Source organism: Typopeltis vanoorti, chromosome 19 (genome assembly GCF_054136105.1).
Source record: "Typopeltis vanoorti isolate ZY-2024b chromosome 19, IOZ_Tvanoo_1.0, whole genome shotgun sequence".
In the NCBI taxonomy this organism is placed as follows: Eukaryota; Metazoa; Arthropoda; class Arachnida; order Uropygi; family Thelyphonidae; genus Typopeltis; species Typopeltis vanoorti.
Genome location: NC_143567.1, coordinates 102312760 through 102330522, shown reverse-complemented (window position 1 = coordinate 102330522; position 17763 = coordinate 102312760). Strand labels below are relative to the sequence as shown.

The 17763-nt window shown below is 36.1% G+C and overlaps 1 protein-coding gene across 1 annotated transcript in view; it reads right to left on the bottom strand.

The window, feature by feature from the left end:
* CHMP2B (Charged multivesicular body protein 2b) overlaps positions 1–17763 on the bottom strand; it is a 67935-nt gene that overhangs the window by 32785 nt on the left and 17387 nt on the right. The window contains exon 4 of the mRNA XM_090409174.1: positions 1758–1859. Coding sequence (XP_090265300.1) covers positions 1758–1859 — 102 coding nt within the window. The remainder of the gene's footprint in view (positions 1–1757; positions 1860–17763) is intronic.

Here is a 17763-nt window from a genome sequence, read left to right as displayed (position 1 = left end):
TGACTGCTCACTCTCTGAGAACAGCTTGAAGGTGAGTGGCCTGCAAAGTTAGGACAAAAAATAGAAGGTATAATGGAAACACAAATTACTAAATGAGTTTTATGAAGCAGATGTTAAAGAAATTTTCCAACGCATATCTAGATGGAAGAGAACGAAAGATCATCTCTCAAAGTTGTATAAGATTGTGGTTAGCAAGCATGTAAGGACTTAACGTTTTTGCTTAGGAAGAGGAAAATGAGTGGAACTGGTTGCCAGTGGCAGCCATGCAATTAGTCAATAAACAATATTAAAGAGATGTGATAGACATTGTGTCAATAATGGTTAGTGTGGGCTTCCTACAATGCGTCTTTGGCCTCCACGGAGATGTCCATGTGTGTGCAAAACAGAGTGAATTTATATGTCTAATGTCCAAACACACACACACACACACACACACACACACACACACACACACACACACACACACACAAACTCATCATACTGTGATTTAAATCTTTCACTGTTTCTACACTTTCAGGCAATGCATGCCAATCACCTACTTCACACAAAAAACCTATTCCTCACTCCCTTACTGACATCCTCCTCATACAGCTTCCAGGAATGGCCTCTTTTATACCCCTGTCTACTCATTCTACAAAAAATCTCATCCACATTAATCCAGTATAAGCTAATGTAATTAATTTATGTCTTGATCATGTTTCTGCTTCACTTGACCATTCACCCAGTCTATTCAAATCCTCTTTCAAGGCTACAACATGCATTCTATTCTTCATAGTTATTTTCCTAACTTCATCTGCATATTATTGACATTCAAGCCCTTCCCAAATCATTTACATACAAATTAAACAAAAATGGCTCCAAAATAAACCCTTGTAACACACCACTAGTGACTTTCCTCTTCTGGAATATCATTCCCTCATACATAACTTGTTGATATCTATCAGACATCCAATCCAACATACTAATCTACTACCCAATCCCATCTAGTCCAATTTATTTACCATCTTGTTACATGGTAATCTATCAAAGGCTTTTGCAAAATCTAAATATACCTCTGTGAGTGCATCCCTTTGTCTAATCTATTTGTTACCTTGTTATAATAAATAAGCAGATTGCTAAAACTCATGCTGTCCATCAAAAAGAATGCCGCTGCTGTTGTCAATCCAATTCTAAATCCTGGTCCTTACTATCCCCTCTAACATCTTGTGGTCAAGGTGTTAGAGGACAAGCTGATTGTCTTATAATTTGAAGCCTTAGTCTTATCAGCCCCCCCCCCTCCACTTTATGAAACAGAACACTTTTGCTTCTTTCCACTTCTTTGGAACTTGGGCCATTCCAAGGCTCATGTTAAAGAGGAAAGTTAAAGCTGTTGTTAATGTATATTATAACTCATCTCTCTGGGACATTCCCTCAAGACACATGGTGATACACCAAGTCCTTACAGCCTTACTGATATCAAGTTTACTCACTTCCTCACATACCTCCTGTTCACTCACCAGTGTTTCTTCCTCCCTCCCCACTGATGGAACTGATCAGTAGAAATACTAGTGATGAAATACTAATGGAATTTTTTTTTTTTTTTTTTTTTTTTTTTTTTTTTTTTTAACGAGAAAAGGCTGTCATAAGGCATAACATGAAAGTGGATAAAAAAAGTGAATTAAAAAAAATAATTAACCCACGACGAATTCACAATAACATGACAAAAAAAGAGCATTTTTTTTAAAGTAAGAATTATAGCTATATCAAAAAATTCTTACCCTAGACTGTGCTCCAACTGAAAGAACTTTTGAAGATGCACTATATGTTCTGCCTTTTTGTTTTCTGACTTGGACTAGCTGCTTGGCTAAGACAGTACAAAGCTACAGGTAAATAATTGAGTGAAATAATTAACTAAGTATAGTTTACTGCTGTTATATGGCAAAAAGCATTTATGTACTTTTTAACCAGAAGTCAAACATCTTTTCAATCACTAAACAAAATATGAAAGAGTTAAGTGATTAAAATTAAAACCTTATATCAATTACATATTTATCCAAATTTCCATACATAAAACCACACTTAGTTTATATATCAATTAATCTCATACAAAAGAGGTCATAAGTTATTACTAAGAACTAACTAGAAACTTCTATGTTACATTTACCACTCATAATTTCCCTTTAAAATAGAAAGTTTTTGAGTGCATTATGTTCAAAATGTCTCCTTTGATGTTCACACACACTGCTTAGAAAGAAGTCAATGGACATATCTGCATGAGCAAAGTCACATGTTTGTAGCTGGTATAAATTGGAGGAATATGATGCCCCAAGTCAGTGCAACTGTGTTCAGGTGAAATGTTTGCAAGAAGGGAACAGAGTTTGAAAGATATGTTGCGATGGGATTCCATGTTACAGGCCTATCTGTTTGGCAAATTGTTGATAAATTGGGCCATTCTAGGTCAACAATCAGAGATACTACTCAGATGGAAGCATAGGGAGTCGACTGCAGGTGTTATGTGTTCAGTGGACGACTCACCACACTCACTGAACATTACCATAGGGTGCTACGAAGGATAACATGTAAAATCCACCATGAGTCAGGCAACACATTGAATGTAGAGTTCATGGCATCAACTGGAACATGAATCTGCACAAATACATTCAGAACTGAGGCTCACAACATGGGTTTCCATGGTAGGATTGCAATATGCAAGCCATACACTACCTGAACCAACATGCAGCGTCGACTTCAGTGGTGCAAAGAGCGTGTACAGTGGGAAGTGGAAGTTTGGAAAGCTATATTATGAAATGATGAATAACACTACACCATCTACCAAGCAGATGGATAGGTGTGGGTGTGGCAGATGCAGTGAATGTCTCTTACAAGAGTGCATAACCCAACTATGAAATTCTGAAGTAGCAATGTGATGGTATGGTTCTGTTTTTCCTGGTTTGACCTCAGACCTCTGTTTGTGGTGCCACGAACATTGAACAATACAATGCTTCCTGTTTCATAGCATTTCTATGGAACTGACCATTGTTTCTTTAAGCAAGACAATGCACCATGTCATAAGGCTACTGCTGTATGGACATGAACACTTGACTGGTCTCCACATAGCCCTGATCTCAATCCTAATGAATGTCTGTGGGATCTAGAGCACTAGGTGATGTCTGTATCTGCCCCACAACAGTCCAGGACCTCATAACATGCCTACAGAAAGAATGGTCCAAAATTCCCATTGATTGCTGAAGTCATCACAGCAGAAGGAGGTCCTACATCTTATTAACAGGAGTGCCATGGCTGTTTGTTCCTCACACTAAGATGTCTATTGACTTCTTTCCAAGTAGTGTATAATATATACTGATGCTCTATGTTTATCTGTGTGTGAATACATATGAGAAACAGAGACACTAGAGTATTCAGAGTGCAGAGGGCTACTGGCTATTTGGAGTTATGGCCAATGCAGCTAGGCTGTGAGGCCAGCAATTTTATGTCTGTAACTGCATATGTTCTTCTGGCTGATTTGTTTCTTTTTGCAAGATGAAAAATCTTACCATCTCCATATGAGGTTAGCTAGTTTTTCATGAAACTAGTTGAAATAGAGAGAGTTTCTATGTTTTGTTTGTGGTTTTATACCATAAATAGTTCTAAAAATAACTCACCTTTAATTGTGCAGTGGAAAGCACAGCAAGAGTAAAAAGATATTATATGCGAGATGGCCACAGAGTGGGATTAGTCATATCTGGAAAAGTGAACAGTGATGGGAGAAGACTGCAAGGTGGAACAAGGGAGTAATCTTATGCTACTTCATATGAAGTTATGTTGTATACTTATGCAAGGTGTATTAAAAGAAGAGACAATGAGTTTGTGGTTATTAACAAGTATTTTCACAAAGATTATTGGCATGTGCAAAACTTGGTTAACTGAATATGATGAACTGGAGGGATATGGAATCATCTAGGAGGATAAGAAGGAGAAAAAGAGAACAGCGTGTACCATTAATAAAACAAATTATACCAATTCTGAGTAAAAGCAGAAAAAAAGCACATGCAGTATCATATGTACATTTGGTATTACAGTGAAATTAAATAGAATACCTAACAGGATGTTATAGTCTTGGAAATATGGGTGGCAATGATTATGAAATATTAAATAAATTGTTGAGCAATAAAAGAAAGAGTAGATAAGATACTGTATAAAGGCATATAGCTATACAAATCCATCAAGTGAATTTCTATAGTTTCTTAGGGATAAGAAAACCTTACAAGATGTAGCTGTGGTAATGAATTAGCAAGTGACCAAGCATGGGGAAGGTTTCAATTAAAAAAAAAAAAAACATACATATACAGAAATCTTTGCGGTCAGTTTATATCAATACCAAAGAATAAATTCTAAGAAAAGAGGTTGAAAGAGCATAAGAACTAGTTAAAATCCATTTGACATAGGCAGTCTGAAAAGTATATCAAGAGTCTACTGAATAAATAAAACAAGAGAGAAATAGATGAACATTAAAATTAGACAAGCAGCATGAAAAAATTATTATAAAGGCTATATAACAGAGAAAGGCAGTAATCAAATGAATGAGGAATATAAGATCTAAATGAAAAATTGATGAGTATGGTGAAGTAGTTTAAATTACTGGAATTACAGATGGAGCTGAGGCCAGTATGCAGGACAATAGAAAGAAACACAATATGAGAGTGGCCAACAAGGGAAATCCAAGAATGTTATGAAGAATCAAATTCAAGTTCCTATTTGAACTTGACATAATATGAGAGGTACCCAAAAATAACTGGAATTATTATTTTTTTTAAAATTTTATTGAAGTTTAACATACCATATTTTATCATCATCAAATTCCTGACATGTACCCTCAAGGGGTGTAAGGATGTGATATGATAGTACTACATGAAAAACTTACATCACATCGCCACTAACTTCTTATCTATAATTTTCCTCCAAATCAGTCTGTTACCTGTGAACCAACATCATCAGATCTTATATTTCTATCTTCAAAGGCATTTTTTACTGTATCAATCTACATATATCTTGGTCTTCCTCTGGGTCTTTTTTTCCTGCAAGCCTGGCAAAGAACACTTGTTTTGCTAATCTTTTCTCTCCCATTCTGTTTAAGTGACCATACCACCTCAGATTAGCTCTGCTAACACATTCTTGGATACTAACAATGTTCAAGTTTCTTCCTAATATCCTTGTTTTTAATATGATATTGCTATTGGTGCCATCTGCTCATGCCCCTAATCTTTCTCAGGACTCTCATATCTGCAGTCTCTAGTCTGTGGTCAAGTACTTCTAACCCAGCTCTCAGATCCATAAGTTAAAACTGGTTTGAACACCATCTTGTATACAGCTAATTACCATAATTTAGCATATTTTACCATATTTTAGCCTCCTTCAAAGTGCTCTCAACATGAGTTAATGCACTTGTCCCAACATTTTGTCCATTGCTGGAAATAGTTCTGGAACTGTTCAACTGGAATACTGTTTATAGCCTCCAGCGAATTTTATTTCGCTTCGTCCACATCAATGAATTGATGCCCTTTCATGGTTTTCTTTATCCGTGGGAATAAAAAAAAACTTACATGGAGAGAGCAAACATTCACGATTTTTTTTTATCCTCTGTGAGCAAACGAAGCACAAATTTAGTGGCCATGTTTCATTTGGAAATATTCTGTTAAAATTTGCTGGCATGAACTCTGTGACAAGTTCATCTCTTCAGAAACTTTCTCAATGGTCTTTTAATGATCTTCATTGATTGCCTGGCAAATCTTTTTGATGTTTTCATAATTTCTACTTGTCAAAGGTCAGCCAGATCATGGTTGGTCTTCAACTGACATGTCGTCATTTTTGAAATGGGAAAAAGACTCATAAGCCTGTGTTTTACCCAAAAGAAAACAAAATTTCACTGACACTCTCTGTTCCTTGTGATCAGCCATCACAAAATCGCTAAACTTACTTGTAAGCACTAACAAAAAAAAAAGCAACCAAAACAAACCAATTTACACAGCATGACGCCACTTGCCAGACTGGTGCAGAAAACTGCACACTCATGATGCCCTAGAGGCATCATTCATAACTAGAAAATGCACATGTGTCAAGTTCACATTCCAGTAATGTTTGGGTATACCCACTCATACATTCCTTAGTGTATTAATAGTATCTGAGAAACTTTATAAAGGAGATGATCGTGCAAATGGTGAGAACAATCATGAAGTTTTGAGTTGGAAGGTGAAAATGCACGTGGGAGTTTTGACTAAGGGACATACGTGGAACCCTAAGGAAGGTAATTATAATAAATTGAGAAGGCAACTTACTGCACTGCATTAGCATGAGAAATTGTATGGTAGGGCAATCGTTATGTTGGAATTAAAGTGTCTGAAGGAAGTTATATCAGACTGCATCCTCACAGCTAGAAGAAGAAATATCATAACATGGGAGTTAAATGGATGCATAACACTTTAAAGAAAAAAGCTGCATAAAAATATAATCACATGATCCAATATCATCAGAAGATGACAAAGCTCATGGTAATAATGAAGTGCAGACAAGGAGAGTGATCGCCATGATGAGGAAGGCAAAATTGGATTATGAAAGAAAGTTTGCCAAACAGGCCAAAGAAGAATAAACTCAGTAAATGTGGATCAGAAAAGTGCCAGATACACTAGAAAAAGCCAAGTTGTTAAGTGTTCACTTTAGTCAAGCATGCATTTTGGATAGACTGCCATCAGCATGCTTGAGGAACAACTCACAAGTATCAAAGCTATTGCAAAAACTTAACTTGAATATGATATCAGTATGAGTGATGAAGGAATGTACAATAGTCAGCAATGCCCCAGACTTTTTTTAAATGATTCAAAATGAGTGGAAGGAGAGTCAGATAGTTTGACATACAAGGGTGGCCTTGTACGTCAGACAGCAGGGGTTTGTTAAGGTTTACTTCAGTGTTTCTCAACCTTCTTTCATGTGTGCCCCAGTTTTTAATATCAGTTTTTGTGTGCCCCCCACCTTCACTTCTTGCAATTCTTATGTTGAAACACTAACAAAACCCATAAAAGTTGGCAAAAAAAAAACAACAACTAAGAATTAATTAAAATTTTTAAATATTCATACAAATTTAAATATGTCCTTAAATCTTCTGAAAATTGTATAGATCTGGCATCACGGCACAGACCACTGAATCGCATCGGCCTTTCAGAAACATTTGCGATTTCATCATGGAAAGCTCAAATGTTCTGGAAATGTTTCTATGAGTATAAATAAGGCTTGAAATGGCACAACGGCAGTAACACTGCAACAGTGACTAACAGTGAGAAGTCAATGGCCAGTTTTATTTTACTCCTATTCGCAACGACTGTGATACACGGTATAAAAACAATCTTTTCTAGTAGAAAAATAAATAAATTTTCAATTGGACATAAGCAGGCACCTGAAGACTATGGAGAATTGACGTCAACAAATTCAGGTTCACAGAATATCACTCCGAAAGTAAAATCAAGAAAGCATGTAGCAGAATATTCAGATTTCGGTTTTACAAAGACTGAAGTAAATGATGAAGAAAGACTACTGTGTGTTATTTGTTTGAATATTTTGGTGGCTGAAAGCATGAAACCGAATAAACTTAAAAGACTTTGGAAATACTTCATAAGGAGTATGTTAACAAACCTCGAAAGGTCTTTGCTGCCATACTGAAAAATGTTTTGAAAAGCAAAATCTAGCATTAAAAAATGCTTTGTCTGTAAATGAAAAGGCTTACTAGCTTACAAAGCTGGATATAAAATAGCTAAAAAGCCGCCCCATACTATCGGAGAAGACTAATTCTGCTAGCTGCAATTGATATTGTGGAAACTATGCTTGTAGAAAATTTTACTAAACAACTACAGTGCATACCTCTATCAAATGATACTGTTGCTCGGCAAATTGGTGATATATGTGAAGATGTGCAGCAACAACTTTTGTTGAAGCTGTGTGACCAATTATTCTCAATTCAGCTTGACGAGGCAACAGATAACTGTCAGATTTTAGAGAAAGACAACGTATACTAGAATATTAATTAAAAACTTTAATTAATACTTCCTATATTTTAGTAATGTTACATTACCATCTTCAGGGAACATAATGATATGTGCATGCAGACACTAACACTAAACAAATATGGCTGAAGAAAACAACCAGGAAGGTCTAGGGTAAGCCCCTAGACCTACCTGGAGTATACCAGGTCTCTTATAGTTGCAAACTGCCCTACTATGGCCAAATAGGCAGGACAACTAATATCAGGATATCTGAACATAAGGACTATATCTGTTCCACCAATACAGCCAGTCAGGATTTGCTAACCATGCTTTGGACACCTGCCACAAAATATGCTAGAAGAAAACCACTTTATTACACCGCAGCAAGTATAAATACGAGAGATTATTTCTGGAATCAGCCTCAGCTTAAAAAAAAACTCTCCAAACCTCAATAAATTTGGATGCATGAGACTTCCCCAAATATGGGAAGCTTGCATTCTAAAAACATGAGCCCAACAGCCAAGACAACCCAGTTTAGCCCACTAGAGGACACCTTTAGGACTCTAGGATCGACTTCAGCTGTTTTCTTCAGCCATATTTGTTTAGTGTTAGTGCCTGTGTGCACATATTATTTTATGTTACCTGAAGATGGTAATGTAACATTACCAAAATACAGGAAGTATTAATTAAAGTTATTAATTAATATTCTAGTATATGTTGTCTATCCCTAAAATCTGACATGAAGCAAGTAGTATGGTCACCTGAACAGAATGGGAGAGAAAAGTTAACTACATGTATTCTGCAAGATAAAAATCAAGTTTCAAGGAAAATCCCTGCCATCTCTGTAAGATGACTGGTTAACTCTCCTTCAGTTGAAAGCTCTTATATATATAGTCTAAAAGGCAATATCCAGTTATCTGCTAATGATACTAAGTTGGGGAGAATGATAAGTGACATAGCTGATAAGGATCTTTTTTTGTTAACTTGAACACTTATATTTTTCCCAATGAAGGTGAGTTAACCAATACTACAGGTAACTCACCTTCAGTTGAAAAGCTCCTATAAAGGTTTCTTGCATTCCAAAAAGAATAACTCATATCTTTTTCCAAACAAAGGGAATGGTCATTCTTCCAAATGTATAATAGATGCTCCTGTGAACCTGAAATAGACAAAGACAGTGCTGAATCACAAAATAAGTGATGATCATGTTGCAGATTGTGAACAAACTAACTAGGAAAAGAAAAATTCAAACGCAAATAAAGAATCATAATGTTCAATGGAAAGATGGTAATTTTAAGCCATATTATGGCTGAAAATCTATGTTATCTTAAAGATTACTTTAATAATAATTTCAGTGATGTTTCAGATGATATTGAACCACTGAGTCAATCTTCAGAGAATGACCCTCATAAAATAATATTTCATGCATAAATTGTTTCTGTTACTAGTTACAGAAACTACATGGAGATAATGTTCATGCACAAGCTATGCAAATTGATTCATACTACGGTTAGAGAACTTGTATGTATATTTGCAGCAATTACTGCTATAGAAGGCTCACCCTCCTGTAATCTTAACATGCAGTGAAAGCGATATCCTTCAAAGTCATGCTAAATATGTCTCAAACTATGGATGAGTGATCGGTTTTCTTCTTGGTGCTTCAGTTTTCTCTTCATGAATATAAAACTAACCTCAAATACAAATGACTGTAATTACATGTGCTTTACATAACACGTAATTACTTACAGCTAGCTAAGGTGCCAACAGCATAAGCATCTGAATTTGGATAAGCTTATACTGTTGCCACCCTAGTTAGCTAGCTGTAAGTCACTGGATGGAAGGCTGATAATAACCACCAGATCCAGTGACTGTAACACCATTTCATGTAAAATTTCATATTCAAACAGTAGACATTAAGCTTAGTTCTTTAGAGACAGCATTATCTTCTTCAATAAATCTATGTTAGTCCTTCAAGAGTCATTTAACAAATAATTCGTGTGACAAATTTGGTATAAAAATAAGCAATAAAAAAAGATTAAAAAAAATTAAATTGGAGAAAAAGAAAACATTAACCGCATTCTCAGCAGCAAACTTCTAGAACAAGTAACATATTTCAGACATAAAGGAAATTTTAGTGAATGATAAATTGATTACAGAAATAAAAATAATAAGTTAGGATGATGGAATGGGAAACTAGTTGAATAAATGTTCAACTTTAGTGAGAGTATTAGAGTGCAAAAACAGAGGGTGAAAGAATTGATAGTTGTGGCAGGTACAAATGAATTGAAAGGAGATAAATTTTTTATGAGAGAGGACTTGAAAGTATTGTTAAAGGTAGTGAAAGAAAAGAGTGACAGAGTTAGGATGGTGAGACTGTTGCCGCGGTACGACAGAGAAGAGTTTAGGAGGAGGGCCATAATCGCAAATGACTTTATGTGCAGGTTACGCAGATGGTGTGGTGTGGAATTCGTGGACGTGTGGAATGAGTTTGATGGGCGAAAGGATTTATACAAGATGGATGGCCTGCATTTGAATGGATTTCGTGCGTGGAGACTGGTAAAAGTGTTGCTGAATGAAGTGAAAATGGATGTGCAGAACCAGGGAAACTAGAACTACCAAGGAGGGGGGGGGGATGGATATGCGGACATTGGTGAGACAGTTGAGTGTAAAATGTATATAATGTACCCGAGCCAGTACTAAGGACAAGAAATCGGAATGGGATAGTTAGAATAATGCATCAAGATAGGGATGGGACAAATGGGCTTCTGCAATTCATGTATACTAATGCCAGAAGTATTAGGAACAAGAAGGAAGAATTTTTGGCCTTGGTTGGCACTTCCAGGCCACAGGTTATTGGCATTAGTGAAACATGGCTGACAGAAGATGATATAGCTAGTGGGATTGAATGTGAGGGGTATGGTGTGTTCAGGAGTGACAGGGAGAATAAAATGGGGGGAGGAGTGTTACTAATGATAGCTGATGAACTGCAGCCAAGGAGAATTGAAGTTGTATTGAAGGATAGTGAAAAGAGCTCATTTGAGGCTATTTGGTGTGAGATTGAGACTGGTAGAACAAAATATACAGTTGAGTGCTGCTATAGACCAGGTGACGGAATAGATGGTGGAGATAGTATGCATAAGCAAATAGAAGAAATGAGTGGAAGGAGGGTAATTATTATGGGGGATTTCAACTATGGTAACATTGATTGGCAGGAGGAAAGGACACATGTGAGGAAGGAACTGTATTTTATTCAATTATTAAGGAATAACTATCTGAGACAGCATGTAATTGAAAATACCAGGGGTTTGAGAGTGCTTGACCTGGTAATAGCATCTGAGAATTTGACTGTAATGAATATGACCATGTTGCCACCTATTGGGGAGAGTGATCATAAGGTCTTGACCTGTGAGGTGGCTCAAGGTGTGGAATTTTCGATTAAGATAGGGTATATGTGGAATTACCATGCTGACAAGTATGACAAGCTTAGGAGATCGCTTGGTTAAGTGCCACGGCATGTAAAACTGCAAGGGCTGGATGTCGATAGAGCATGGGAAGTGATCAAGGAGCATTTACAGGAGGTTATGGCTGATTGTATACCTAGTGTCCGAATAGTAAAACAAGTAGGGGTTAAATGGATGAATAACACCATTAAGCTTCAGCTGCAAAAAAAAGAAACAACTGTGGAGTGAATTTAAAGACAAAGGTGACTTGCAGGCACACGAACAGTATAAAGCGCAGGCCAGAAGGATAACGAGCATGGTAAAAAAAGCAAAAGCAGATTATGAAAGGAAACTTTCTATTCTATTGCATTCTATGCAAGCTAAAGAGAATCTCAAACAGTTCTTTCAATATGCTGCAAGCAAAAAAAAACTGTACACGGCAGAATGATTTTAAGGAATGATGATGGTAAGGTGGTCACTGAATCAGTCGATATAGTGGAATTACTGAGCAAGCACTTTGCAAGACTATATCATCCAGGTAGTGACATAGAAAAAATGAAGGAACCATTAGTTTATACGGGAATTGTGACGAATGAAGTGGAGGTGAATAGTATTACAGAGCCTTAATGTGAATACATCTGTGGGATTGAATGGTATACCAACACGGGTCTTACGTGAAGCGGCTAAAGAATTATCAGTGCCCTTGACCATGTTGTTTAATCTGAGTCTCGGGTCTGGTTTAGTCCCGAAGGTGTGGAAAGAGGGGAAAATAGTTCCACTGCATAAAGAAGGATCCAAGACTACTGTTGCAAATTACCGACCGATCAGCATATCAGGAGTCGTTGTCAAGGTCTTGGAGAAAGTAGTCAAGGGAAAAATACAGGAATGGATTGATGAAAATGAGATACTGTACAGGGGGACAGCATGGCTTTGTGAAGGGAAGATCATGCCTCAGTAACTTGCTCAAGTTTTATAACACAGTGACGGCTGAACTGGATAAGGGTAATGGGTTTACAGTGATACTGCTGGACCTGGCTAAGGCATTTCACAGGATACCACATGGAATTCTAATCCATAAACTACAACATATGGAAATGGATATAGGGTTGGTGAGATGGATAGGTGGGTGGTTGATGGAGAGATATCAGAGAGTAGTTTATTGAGGAGTAGGGTCCAAAAGATGGCCTGTGACTAGTGGTGTGCCACAGGGTTCTGTTCTTGGACCACTGCTATTCAATTTGTTCATTAACGATATAGGGAAGGATCTAAGAGGAACAGTTCATTTGTTCGCTGATGATGCAAAGTTGGGTAGGGCAATAGTGAATGCAGAAGATGCCAAAATCTTGCAGGACGACTTGGATAGACTGGAGTTCTGGGCTAAGGAGAATGGATGTCAATTTAAGGTGACAAAATGTAAGGTTATGCATTTTGGGGTGAAAAGATTAGCAGCAGTATACCACATTGGTGGAACTGTACTCAAGAGATTGATGAGGCCAGGGACTTGGGAGTGTTGGTGGATAGGGAGATGAAGTTTAGGGAGCACATTGTAAAAGTGGCTAAATCAGCTTATCAACTCACTTGGTTGTTGAAAAATACTTTGATGAGCAGAGACAAGCAAGTTATTGTACCTCTGCACCAAGCCTTGATAAGACCTCATCTCGACTTCTGTGGCCAGATTTGGTCACCTAGGTTTCTTCTTGATGGGGAGGAGGTGGAGAGGATCCAGAGGCGAGTGACCAAGTTGACAGCAGGTCTATTGAATGAACCTTATGAGAACAGGTTGAAGATTTGTGGGTTGCAGAAATTAGTTGATAGGCGGAAAAGGGGAGATATGATTGAGACATTCAAATTGCTAAAGGGTTTCTATAGGATTAATTCAGAGGATATTTTTGAGATCAGGACTGGTGGTGGGAGGACTAGGGGACACCTATGGAGCTGGGCAAGAGTGTGGTTAGCAAGGGTGTTAGAGCTGGGTTCTTCACTTTTAGAGTGGTAAATGAGTGGAATAAGCTGCCAGAGTCTGTTGTAGGTGCTATGACGGTGAGTGAGTTCAAGGCAATGTATGATAGATACTGTGAGAATGTCGAATAGTTGTTCTTAACATAATGTTAGGGCCTCCCTCGATGAGTCTGTCGACTCCCTGTAGTTGTCCGTAATAATAATAATAATATCAAGATTTAACATATAACCAGAGAGCTGTGTATCAGAATACCGTCAATTCTCATTATAATGAGCATTGTTTATAAAACAGTCACTCACTATAACAAACCACTGAAGAGTTCCAACCAAAGTCTCCACAATGCATACTGCTTGTTCTAAAAGAAATTTTGCAATAGTAAACTATTCTTGTATTCCCTGTGAATTTGCTACAGTAACAGTTAACTAATTATGATCAGATAATCTGATGTATATACACCTTTTGAAGATATATATCAGAAAATTATGATGAGAATGATTATTTTGTAAGGATCAATTAAACAGTTGAAAAACACCTGATTTCTCCGTTTACTACCTACCGTATATGTCGGCGTATAAAACGACTCGAATAGTACAGAAAACCTTCAAAATCATGGGTCGTCTTATACAGTGAGTATATAAAGGGAAGCTTCATTTCTTGGATGAACATTTAGGTAGTTATAATATATCGTTATATAAGAAAACAGGCAGTGTTTAGAAACAAATCAGATTAATATTTTGTTACATAAATTTATTTAAAATATTACAGTAGATGTAAGTCTTAAAAAACAAATAATAATTATTAACCTCAATTTTCATGTTAATTTTCTTCATCATCTGTTGAAAATAGTTCTTCAGATTCATTGTTTAAATCAGTGTTTCCCAAATTTTTTCTACAATGGAACACTTCAGAAATCCTGAAGTTTTAATGAAACACCATGGTTAGAGTCGAGTATCATCGGTCTCATATTCAATGTAAAGCTAAGCGCATTGCCGAAGCAAGCTGTATCACATCGCAAAAATGCGACAGCACACACTACAGGCCTGCCGGGCTGCATTGTATCGCATTGACCTTGCTTGTGACTACAAGTTTCCTAGAACAGATACGTCCATTTTTTTCACTTGCACTCAGAGATGTCAACAACCGTGGGCAGCTGAGTCAAGGCCAGAACATGCTAGACTTAATAGCACAATCCACATGCAAAATGAGAAAAACACCTGATTTTCAAACATGTTTGAACTTGTCTCAGCATTTAAAACCATTCAGAGCTAAAATTTTGATAATTTTTCACGGAACACTTATTCACTTTCCGCAGAACACCAGTGTTCCACGGAACACAGTTTGGGAAACCCTGGTTTAAACGATCGTCATATGGATCCCAGTTCAAATCTGGTGATTTGATTTTGTTTTCATTGTCATCAGTGTCCCACAACGGATCATCTTCATTGCCATCCATAAGATTAGAGATACCAAACTTTTAAAATGATTTTATTACAGTCTCTACTTTTACTTTATTCCATGCTTTGATCACAAAATTGCACAACATATCGAGTGATGCAGCGAGCATAGATCCACCATTTCTAAATAATTTTTCACTGGTCAACATCCAATTATTCCACTCTTCTCGCATGTGAACTTTAAATGGTTTGTTCAAGCAGACGTCAAGTGGTGGTAATATAGAAGTTAAACCATCTGGTATGACAGCAATTTTTGTGTAATTTTTTTCTAGAAGACTTTTAGTATTCTCAATTAAATGACTACAAAGCATATCTCGTACTAATAAACTGTGTTTCTTCATTATACCACCTGGTCAAGTGTTCCACACATTATTTATCCATAATTTCACACCATTTTCGTCCATCCATCCTTTTTTGTGAAAATATACAAAAATACCTGAAGGAAATTTTATCTTAGGTTTAGTTTTATATTTGAAGATGATCAATGGTTTTAACTTGGTTCCATCAGCCAAACATGACAACACAACTGTAAACCTTGTTTTTTCATGACCTGTAGTTCGAACTAACACACTCTTACTACCTTTTGACTTACACTGTTTTATTGCTTATCATATCAAAGCTCATAAGAGAGTCATCCATATTTCCAATATTTGACAATAGAAATTTATGTTCTTTTCTCCACTGAATAACAAATTTATGGAAACTGGTGATGGTATAAACTTCAGGATGGTATAATAGTTTGTGGTCAATATCTGTTGGTAATTTTTGAGCAATTTTCATTTTTTGTCGTATTACCAGATTTTGTCTGTTCATAAAACTATTATACCATCCTGAAGTAGCTTGAAATTCTATACTTTCATCCAGATTCAATCTTGACCATTTTAGTGCATATGCTCTAATCATATTTCTTGCAACAAGATAACCATTCTGCCTTTGTTCGAATATCCATTCTACAACGTGATTTTCCAGCGGCCATTGGGTGATCCCCATTCTCATCACACATTTTTTCTTTGGCAATTTATTTAAAACATCTTCTTTCTTCCTCCATTCTCTTACCATCTTCTCAGTTATGTCACACTTTTTTGCAGCAGCACAGTTATTAATTTGCTGTGCCATTTCAATTACCCTTATTTTAAATCGAGCTTCATACTTTCTTCGTTTTGTTGCTAGTTCCATGATTTTAAATGATAACAATTTTAATAATCCAAAAATTTAAAAAAAAAACATGCAAAATTAATAATTAATTAAAATTTGGGCTAATCACTTTTAATTAGGATAATTCACATAAATACTGAATCTATACTATGCAAAAAAATAACGGATATGCATAGATATAAAAGTAACGGATATAACAACAATACCTAACGTTGCATTAATACAAGAAAAAAGAAATTGGGGGGTCATCTTATACAACCGAAATAAGCTTAAAACCTAAAAATAGCCTAAAATTTAGGCCTCGTCTTATACGCTGACATATACAATAATTTTTCTCAGAGTTCTAAGAAAATTTTGGTAGTAAACAGATGGTATCGATGACAGAATAATTTAAAATGAAAATACAGAGGAAATGAAGATACGGGAGTTGCATAAGGATCAAAGTCAGATAACTGAGAGGAGACTTACACACAGGCTTTTAAGCAATATGGAAAACTGACCCGGGGTTTTTGACCTAATGTCCAATCCTCACTTTCTTTCAGTGCACACTATCAGTAGGTATCTACCTAGATCTCAAACAAACAAAGATGGACTGGCAATTTGGATTTAGACAATCAAATTATATTCTTACTGCCTTAAACCAAAACAAAAATTATGGTACAACATAACGGAATTTCACACTGGGTGAGGTTATCATCTGGTTAAACAAGACTACACCTGTTTTTGTCAGAGAACGAGAGCAAACAGCAAAAAATCAGTTACTGGAATAGACTCCAACACTTCACATTTGCAGAATTCACACCAACATAATCGATATTATCAAAACAAAAGCAAAAAAACAAGTAATATTCTTCTATATAACAAATACAAAATATTATATTAAGGCAATAATGATCCAAAAAGGAAATAGTAGATATAGTATTCAATACTAAACATGAGAATGATCCTGAATAGCAGGCAATATCAAGTAGTGATGTAAGCACACATCAAAATGGTGAATTGGATGATATGACTTACTTGATTAATTTGACTTATTAATCCCACAGAAGAATTTGATTTATTAGTTTTTTGGTTTTGATGACAAAAGCAGATGACAAAGAAAAAGAAATGCTGGAGATCAAAACAGCAGAATGAGAACTGAATACGAAATATAGAAGTAAATGTGCTGAGAAAATGTGGAAAATAGAGCTGAGAAAATGTGGAAAATAGAGCAAAGCTAACAGTAATGGTAAGTACCTGCTGAATTTATATTCAAGACACAGACTAGTTATTACTAACGCCATGTTCCAACATAGAGATGTGCATAAATTCATAGGGGAGAAAACAAGAAATAAGAAAAGTTTCACTAGGTTATTGTTGATAGCGATATCTGCATACTGATTCAGAACAAGAATACACAGATGATTTGAAATAAGAAGGGATTACAATTTAATCGTGAGCAAGATAACACTGATTATCATATTGAAAAGAAAGATGCATAAGAAAATTTCAGAGAATCAAAACCAAACAGCTTTCAAAGATGAACTGTACACTTAAATATACAGATATTACCAGAGAAAACAAAACATGGAAGCCTTCAAACACAAGAACCAAATATTACAAGATCTAGTCAAAACATGAAGATGTTGATCAATTCAGCCAAGGAAGTGCATATGTGGTGAAGCCAAAGCCACTTAATCCATTAAGTGCAAAGACTAAAAAAATAATATCGACAAATTTCTTGATATTATATTATGAATTTTAACTCA